The sequence below is a fragment of the Alosa pseudoharengus genome, unplaced genomic scaffold (genome assembly GCF_046254945.1).
Source record: "Alosa pseudoharengus isolate Yale_2024_CS ecotype anadromous, Long Island Sound unplaced genomic scaffold, YU_APseudo_1.1 YU_APseudo_1.1_scf_18, whole genome shotgun sequence".
Taxonomy (NCBI): Eukaryota; Metazoa; Chordata; class Actinopteri; order Clupeiformes; family Clupeidae; genus Alosa; species Alosa pseudoharengus.
Genome location: NW_027468650.1, coordinates 30,598,120 through 30,606,344, shown reverse-complemented (window position 1 = coordinate 30,606,344; position 8,225 = coordinate 30,598,120). Strand labels below are relative to the sequence as shown.

The window sequence follows — 8,225 nt, the reverse complement described above, 5'->3', positions numbered from 1 at the left end:
AATGTCAATTCAATCAACAGCCTAATAAAATAAGCAATGAAAATGAGGGAAAAAGCAATAATAAACAATAATGTCTCAATCAATAATATAAAAACAATGACATGGTAAGACTACATTAAGGAGAATATCAATAATAAACAATAATGTCAAATTAATCAACAGCCTAATGGAAATAAAACAATATTATACAAACCATAACGCATAAGAAGCTCTTAAAGAACCCAAGTGCATGTTGAACAGGAATGTCTTAAAGACCCCTCTTAAACGACCCAAAACTACCACACACTTTTATACACACACTTTTCCCTCTTCATTCCTTTTAAATCAAACACACAAAGATCTGAATCCAAACGCGCTCCTTAGATCACTGGATGTTCTGTGTGAAACCCTGTGTGTGTGTGTGTGTGAGAGAGAGAGTGGGGGTCATTGTCTCTCTCACTAGGCCTGGGAGGCCGTGGCGTGGCGTGGCGTGGTGGCTGTGTAGCCAGGCCGAGGGGCTCTGCAGCCTGCCGTGTGCACTCAGGCGTGCCCAATGAAGCCACAGGGGGAGCGGCGAGCGGGCCGCTGACTTTTGTGCCCTGGCAGCCGGCTTTAGAGCGGCACGCTGTGTCAGCAGTATGTCCCCGTGCCCTCTGGCATGCCACTACACTCACACATACACACACACATACACATGCGGGAGATCCATGTGTGCGTACACACAACGCACAACACTCAACACACAACACACAAACCACATATGCAGATTTTGGTCACTTACATTGTTAGTCAATCTATTTGTTTGATGCTGTATGCTGTGTTTTCTGTTTCTTTCATGCTTCCCTTCTTTCTATTTCTTTTTTCTTCCCTCCCTCCCTCCCTTCCTTCCTCCCTCTCTACCTCCATCTACCCCTATGGAAGTGAGTGGTATAACTGGTCTCTTTCCACACTGATAGCCCAGTGTTCTTGGCCTGATGTCTGAAATGCACAGGCACAAAGGTTAGAATTTCCGCAGTGCTCATTTAGTTATGTCCACAACCGAACACTAGATAAGAAACAACCCAACCTTTAATTCTCACACACAGGTGAAATGCATTCACTTGCTACTTGGAGAGATGAAATACATACTTAGAACCCTAATGAGTTCTTTCAATGGTCTCTGTCATGGAACTTTGCTCTCTTGGTTCTTTGTGATCTTGAGCCATCTAGATCTAGAAAGTGGCCGCTAGATTTTGAGCCATCCACTTTGGAACAGTGCTTAGCTTTGTGCAGTGTTCCCATGTTCACAAGTTGTCTTTAAGGTCGTCGGTACTTGTGGCTGTCTCTCGTATTGGTCTGTGTCTTTGTGGTGTTAGTTCTTCAGCATCATAGTGCTGCTTCTGGTTGCAGTGTCTGGTTCTGGTTCTAGATGTGTGTGTGTGCTTTTAGGTCCCGTCCGGTTCTGAGTTATCTCGTTGTGTTTCCACAGCCCGGGGCGAGACTGTGGGGCCAGTGTCCGGCCGGCGGGTCCACAGGCTCTTCAGCTTCCAGCGTCACCTTCACACCTCACGCCTGGTCCACAGCGCCACCACCTGTTCACACAACCCTCTGCACATCCTGGACGAAGATTACCTGGGCCAGGCCAAGGTCTGCCTCCACCTCCACCTACCACCCCCACCCTCAACACCACCACACACTTCACTACTCAATAGCAGCAGGCAGCAGGACCCACTGTACGGCAAAGAGTAGGCTGAAGCAAACTCAAACAGGAATTAGATGTTGTACAACTAGTTTCCCGAATCTACTGATAATCTGTGGTAGGAAGTAAGAACAGAGAACTGATGTGATGTCACTTCTTCCTTAGCAACGGTGGTTAGTATTGTAAACAGAATTATTTGTGCTTTGAAACTTTTATGTTGCTGACATCTCTCACATTGGTTCTCTATTGAGTTAAAGAAGAAGTCAATCTGACAGTTTATATAGGTGAGCTTGTAAATTTGTTGTGTCCTTAACCGTAAAATAGAGCTCTTTCAGTATTATTAGTTTCTCCTTTCAGGGATCATAAATAAGATCCTCTTAATGCTTTATGGTTAGTCTTTTTTCTTGCATTATTGTTTTACCATCTTTCAGATCTGTTGTTTTTTTTGTTTCCAGTAACATTTGTTTTGCCATCACCTTATCTAGTATATTCCCTCTTTTGTTTTGCAGTGTATGCTGGAAAAGGTTGGGAGCTGGAATTTTGACATTTTCCTCTTCGACAGATTAACAAATGGTACATATTATTTCACTCCAAATGTGTGTGTGTGTGTGTGTGTGTGTGTGTGTGTGTGTGTGTGTGTGAGTGTCTCTGGAGAGCTGGCTGGATGGTCCCTCCAGCATGCTCCGCTGAATCAATTTCTATTCCCAATAGCCTCCACACTCTTCCCCTCTCACGAGTCGTGGAGCGCCAGCGCTCTGGTGGTCAACAGTGCCCCCTGCAGGACATACCTATTCTCTGCTGTGGTGTGCTTGAAGCTGATTGGTTGGGATGGTATTCTGAAGGGTCTACTCACGTCCCCCATTGTTCCCTCTCTTTCTAGGAAACAGCCTTGTCACCCTGACGTTCCACCTGTTAAATCAGTATGGATTAATTGAGCTCTTCCAGTTAGATATGGTGAAACTTCGTCGATTTTTAGGTAAGTTTGTACCTCTTTTTGTCCCCTTTTATTTTCTCTATAATAGATATGTTAAGTAAAATAAAATGTGGTAGACTTACTCCTTACAAATGAAGAGTCTTGACTATGTAAAATAGTACATATCTGGTTTGTGTCCTATATTTCAGTCATGGTCCAAGAAGACTACCACAGCCAGAATCCTTATCACAACGCAGTTCATGCTGCGGATGTGACCCAGGCCATGTACTGTTACCTGCGAGAGCCCAAGGTGAAGTCCAAAACGGCTCGTCTCTTCCTCATCCTCTACCTCCTCTCTTCTTCTCTGTTCTCCTCTCTTCTTCTCTTCTGTTCTCCTTTTTTTCACACTGATATACCGTATGTTTTACTATCAAAGTTTGTGTCAGGTCATCAGATCGGACAGTTTCAGCAACAGTGTAGTCACACAGAAGTGCATCCAGATTCTGTTGATTTGATAGCATCAGTTTTCAGTTGACTTTCTAACACGCGGTCCATTTCCCCTCGTGCAGCTCTCCAAGTCGCTGACATCCTGCGACATCCTCCTGGGCTTGCTGGCTGCTGCCTCGCATGACCTTGACCACCCCGGGGTCAACCAGCCCTTCCTCATCAAAACCAACCATTACCTAGCAGCTTTGTACAGGGTAAGGGTGCTAAGATCAGTAAGCTCATAGGGGCGATGCCAAGAGAGGACTTTTAATGATGCCAAAATGCATACCTGTACAGCCGCAATGCTGCATATGATTAGCTTTGAAGTGCTTTGGTTAGAACGCATTTGATAAATGAATACATGCAAGGGGAAGCAAATGACTCACACTGGTTAGCTTTGTAAAGGAGAGATGGCAATGAACTACCAGTCATTGCCTAGAAGCTTTGCACATGCTAAAGCAAAGGCTAAGGTGAAGCTTCAGAAAGTGAGTCCTCAGTGTCCTGTGGCACGCCCATGGAGCTAAATCTCATGACTTAGTTAGGCATCAGACACTTTATGATGTAATACAGTCTGCTGTTTGTTATGAAGATGGGAAACCCTCCAGAAACCCCAATGAACGTTCTGTTCCCTCCTACCATGATGTTCAAAGACATGTTTGTTTTGGTTTTGTGTTTTTCTCTCTAAAAGAATACCTCAGTTCTGGAGAATCATCACTGGAGATCAGTTGTGGGACTCCTGCGAGAGACAGGACTTTTCTCCCACTTACCTGCAGAGGATGGGTCAGTTATATACACACACACTAACACCTCATACTCAGGCAAATTACAAATAATAAGATTAGTTATAGTCTATACATGTAGTTATTAAATTACCTTCTTTTTTGTAAGCACCATGCTGAATTGAGCCTAACCAAATGACTGTGTGTGTGTCTCAGGTTAAACATGGAAAGACAGTTGGGCTCCTTGATCCTGGCCACAGACATCAGCAGACAGAACGAGTACCTGTCCAAGTTCAGGCTGCACCTGGACCAGGATGACCTGTGCTTGGGCAACGCCTCCCATCGTCACTTCATCCTCCAGGTGAATGATGAGAAATGAGGGAATGTCACACCACCAACACACAAGACCAAAGGGAAATACATTTCAGTAGTACTTAGTTGGGGGGCTCCAACTTGAAGCCCATAAATATTTCATGAGACAATAAATAGTTTTTTTGTATGTTTAGGCAGTCTATCGGTATGTATTATCTATTCACTGGTAATATTAGTCTGGTTGCTCTGGTAATATTGAACCATGACTGGTGATTTGGGGTTTGGCCAAACTGTTTCTCTCTCATGCCCCTTCTCGGTGGACCGTATGTAACTGATACTATGTAACTGTTTGCCTCCTATCTCTTTTGTATGTGTTCGCATCTGTGTGTGTGTGTGTGTGTGTGTGTGTGTGTGTGTGTGTGTGTGTGTGTGTGTGTGTGTGTGTGTGTGTGTGTGTGTGTGCTCTCACATGCTCACAGATGGCCCTGAAATGTGCTGATATCTGTAACCCCTGTCGGCCCTGGGAGTTGAGCAAACAGTGGAGTGAGAAAGTGACCTCAGAGTTCTTTCAGCAAGGTGCACTGGCATGCACATGCTCGTACTGATTTTAGATTTCTGTCGTTTCTGTAGTTTCCTGTACATGCACTCGACACAAATCACTCTTGGTGAATTCAGTTTGCGTTTCAATTCGTTATCAGTGGAGCAAGCGTCGTTCAGAATCACTGTAGCATTTCCTTTCCATTCTGAACAGGTGACATTGAGAAGAAGCACAAGCTTGAAGTCAGCCAACTGTGTGACAGCCAGACCAACACAGTAGGGGACATTCAGATTGGTGAGTACATCGATTTTACTCCTCTCCGTTTAGACATGGAGGTACCTTGTATCTCTGTGCATTAAGTTTGTGTTTTTTTTTGTTGCAAATGTTCTTCATTGACAAAAGTATGTCAGTGTGTATAATGTATCCGTGTGTGTCTTTGTGCGTGTGTGTGTTTTTCAGGCTTCATGACATATGTAGTGGAGCCTCTTTTTTCCGAGTGGGCCCGGTTCTCAGACACACGCCTGTCCCAGACCATGCTGGGTCACTTAGGTCTGAACAAGGCTAGCTGGAGTGGGCTGAGGGCTGAGGGGAGCCTAGACGAATCAGAACCGGACCCAGACCCACCACCAGAGCCAGTGTCAGGCCAAGGCCCAGGCCCGTGTTCAGGATCGGGCCCGGCCACAGCTACCGCCGCAGAAGAACCCACCACCAGAACCTTAGCTCAGGGAAGCCAGGAGTTTTGACCACCCAACCCCCAAACCCTCAACCAGTCCCTGGGGAAAGGCTGCACAGTGTGTGCTGTGGTGTGTATGTGTGTGTGCATGTGTGGAATTGAATGGAGAAAGAGGGAATTCTGGTGTGTTACGTGCATGCTGTGGTGATGCTGAAAGTGTGTGTGTGTGTGTGTGTGTGTGTGTGTGTGTGTGTGTGTGTGTGTGCGCGTGTGTATGTTTGCATGCATGAGTATGTTTGGGTGTGTGTGTGTGTGTGTGTGAAAGAGAAAAGCCCACTATGTACACTCACACCCCAGTCAAACACCTTGAAGTCACATTTTTAGTTGCTTGCCTCCCATCAACCACTGATTAATCATTTTATTAATTTAATTTATTTAATTTTAAATTTTTATTTTATTTGTCTAGACATAGAGCAATACATAGATACCTCATCTGGCAACTGCTGTAAGTTTTGTTTATCTTTTTTTTTTAAGAAAAAAAGAAGAATTTGCTCCTTTTATTTATTTATCCTGTTTGCTCTGTTGCTGGGGTGTAATGAATTGAACCCTATGCGTTTTTGATGAGACACTTCAAGAGAGTACAGTATAGGAAGGATTCCCCTTTGCTGGGTTTCAAAGTGCCATTTGAGTTGCTCTGACAAGTGATTTGAAACACCTGGAGTATTTGTAAGAGGTTTTCTGAAACTGCACAGAGAGACTGTGTGTGTATGCACAAGCGTGTGTGTGTATCAATGCATTTGCAATGAAATCTTCCTCCTTATGTAAAAAAACAAAAACAAAACAACAAAATGTGAAAAGCCCAGTCGTTTTGCTGCCTCTATGAAGACTGTTTACAAAATGTCTTGTCTTGATATGAAATGACTTCTGTCAGTTTTCTGTGATTGTTATTATTGTTTTTTTTTGTGTGTTTTGTATTTTTTTATTTTTATGCACAGATGTGAAGAACCACTCAAATTTACATTTGAACCATTGTCCTACTGCTGAACAAAAACAAACAGGAAAAGACAAAAAAAAAAACTCCACTGGATTGCCACTCCGGCAGTCAGATGCACCAGATGCCATAGCCAAGCCATCTGTGCTCCGTTGGATTTCGTTTTCTTTTCTTCTTTCTTTCTTTCTATCTCTTTCTCACTCTCCTCTTACACTCCAACATGGTGTGATTTTTTTTGTTTCTTTAGGACTTTAGCAGCTTCTGCTCTGTAAAGGGTAAAAAGGAGACGGACACTCGTTCCTCCTCACCTCACCTCCTCTCCTCTCCTGCTCCCCTGTCCCCAAGTCCCCAAGTCCCCACCATCCTGTTGCTTTATGGGACAACGTTCTGATCGGAAGAGAAGTCGCTGCTTTAAGTGGCGCTGGCAGAGTGGCCGACAGACAGCCAACCAACCCGCCACCCCCCACCCGATCACCGCCGCCTTCTCAGACCCTGATCTGCGCAGCCCGGCCCGTTTGCATGGGACGCCTAGCTGACTTGGATCCTACGACGGATCTCTCTCAGGGTTTCGCCAAGTTGTCGGTGTTTGTAGAGAGCGGGGGTGGCTTCATGGTGCCTTTCGTAGGTAGCTCTTCATGTGCCCCAACCCACCACCCCCTACGACCCCCATCCCTTCTAGCTAGCTCCTTCCCTACCAACCTAACCCCTCACTGTTCCACCCGCTCGACTCACTGAGCCCAACCTAGAGTCTTTTTTTATACGCAAGGAGAACCACACCGTGGATGAGGGAAGGAGCAGTCGTCCCTTTCAGAATGTCTCGACACAATACCACACTGCAACCCTAGAAACTGCATTGGATGCCTTAAAACTATGCACAAAAGCTAAGTGACCAAACCAGCTCCTATTCTTGAAGTGCATCATGTGTTGTGCTCTTTTAATGCACTGTCAGTCCCTATGCCTTTGTTGTGAGGAAAATAGTAAAAAAAAAAAAAAATCTTTCTTTGGAGGAAAATAAGATTTTTTTTGTTTTTTTTTGTTTTTGAGACATGAAACATTCCATCTTTGTTTCTAGGTATTTTTTATTATTATTCTGTACATATCGCACAGTTGTGTTTTTTGTCTTTCTTGACATTTTGGATGATAAACAGGTGCTTTTCTTATTTTAGCTGATTTTGTTATTTTTGTTGTCAAGTGCTGTAAGACTGTTGAGAGAAAAAAAAAAACTGTTTACAATTTGTTGTAACAGCCATTTTGGGGAGAAGACTTCAGTGTCAAGCCATTTTGTAAAGGCTTTGCCGTATAGACTTTTTGATACATTGCTTGTTGCAGTTCAATTTTGATTAATAAAACATGTTGATATTTAAAAAAAAAAGGCTTTCATTTACAAACTTTGCGTCACAGAACTAACCTGATGTCATCATATTCAATTCTAGTCAGAATTTGAGTCTGATACTGCTCCATTGGGCTACATGATAGAGGGGGTGAATCTTGTAGGAAGAACTTCTGAACCATCCTTTTACACAATTGCCTTATCGGCTGGCATCCAGGCTATCAGAGAACACCATTGAAGGAGTGAACTTTGGAGGTAATTTGGCCTAAATCTAACAAAGAGCAGGCCTGTGACAGATGACAGGCCAGATTTTGGGGCTGCCCCAAATGATGAATAGATAATGGATTAATAGATACCCATTACCCATGTCAGAGATTTTACCAATACGTTTCTTCTGTCTTGTAATGATGTACGCACAAGACAAAAGACAATACATTTTGTTTTACCATTGTGAAGGAAAAGAGCCCCAAAAAAATCATGACATGGGTATGAACCATTACAGGGTAAACTAGGTGTTCAGGGTTTTATCAAACCATTACAGGGTAAACTAGGTGTTCAGGGTTTTATCAAACCATTACAGGGTAAACTAGGTGTTCAGGGTTTTTT

General features: G+C 43.8%; 1 protein-coding gene across 7 annotated transcripts in view; it reads left to right on the top strand.

Annotated features, from left to right (window-relative positions):
• The window catches only part of pde7a (phosphodiesterase 7A), a 28,315-nt gene extending 20,661 nt beyond the window's left edge, over positions 1-7,654 (top strand). For all 7 annotated transcript variants that reach the window (XM_076290880.1, XM_076290883.1, XM_076290884.1 and 4 more), the window contains 10 exons: positions 1,448-1,605; positions 2,167-2,230; positions 2,538-2,633; positions 2,780-2,880; positions 3,140-3,271; positions 3,745-3,836; positions 3,992-4,136; positions 4,567-4,663; positions 4,839-4,919; positions 5,085-7,654. In XM_076290880.1, the coding sequence (XP_076146995.1) occupies positions 1,448-1,605; positions 2,167-2,230; positions 2,538-2,633; positions 2,780-2,880; positions 3,140-3,271; positions 3,745-3,836; positions 3,992-4,136; positions 4,567-4,663; positions 4,839-4,919; positions 5,085-5,368 (1,250 nt within the window). In that variant the 3' untranslated portion in view covers positions 5,369-7,654. The remainder of the gene's footprint in view (positions 1-1,447; positions 1,606-2,166; positions 2,231-2,537; positions 2,634-2,779; positions 2,881-3,139; positions 3,272-3,744; positions 3,837-3,991; positions 4,137-4,566; positions 4,664-4,838; positions 4,920-5,084) is intronic.
• Positions 7,655-8,225: the final 571 nt, after the last annotated feature.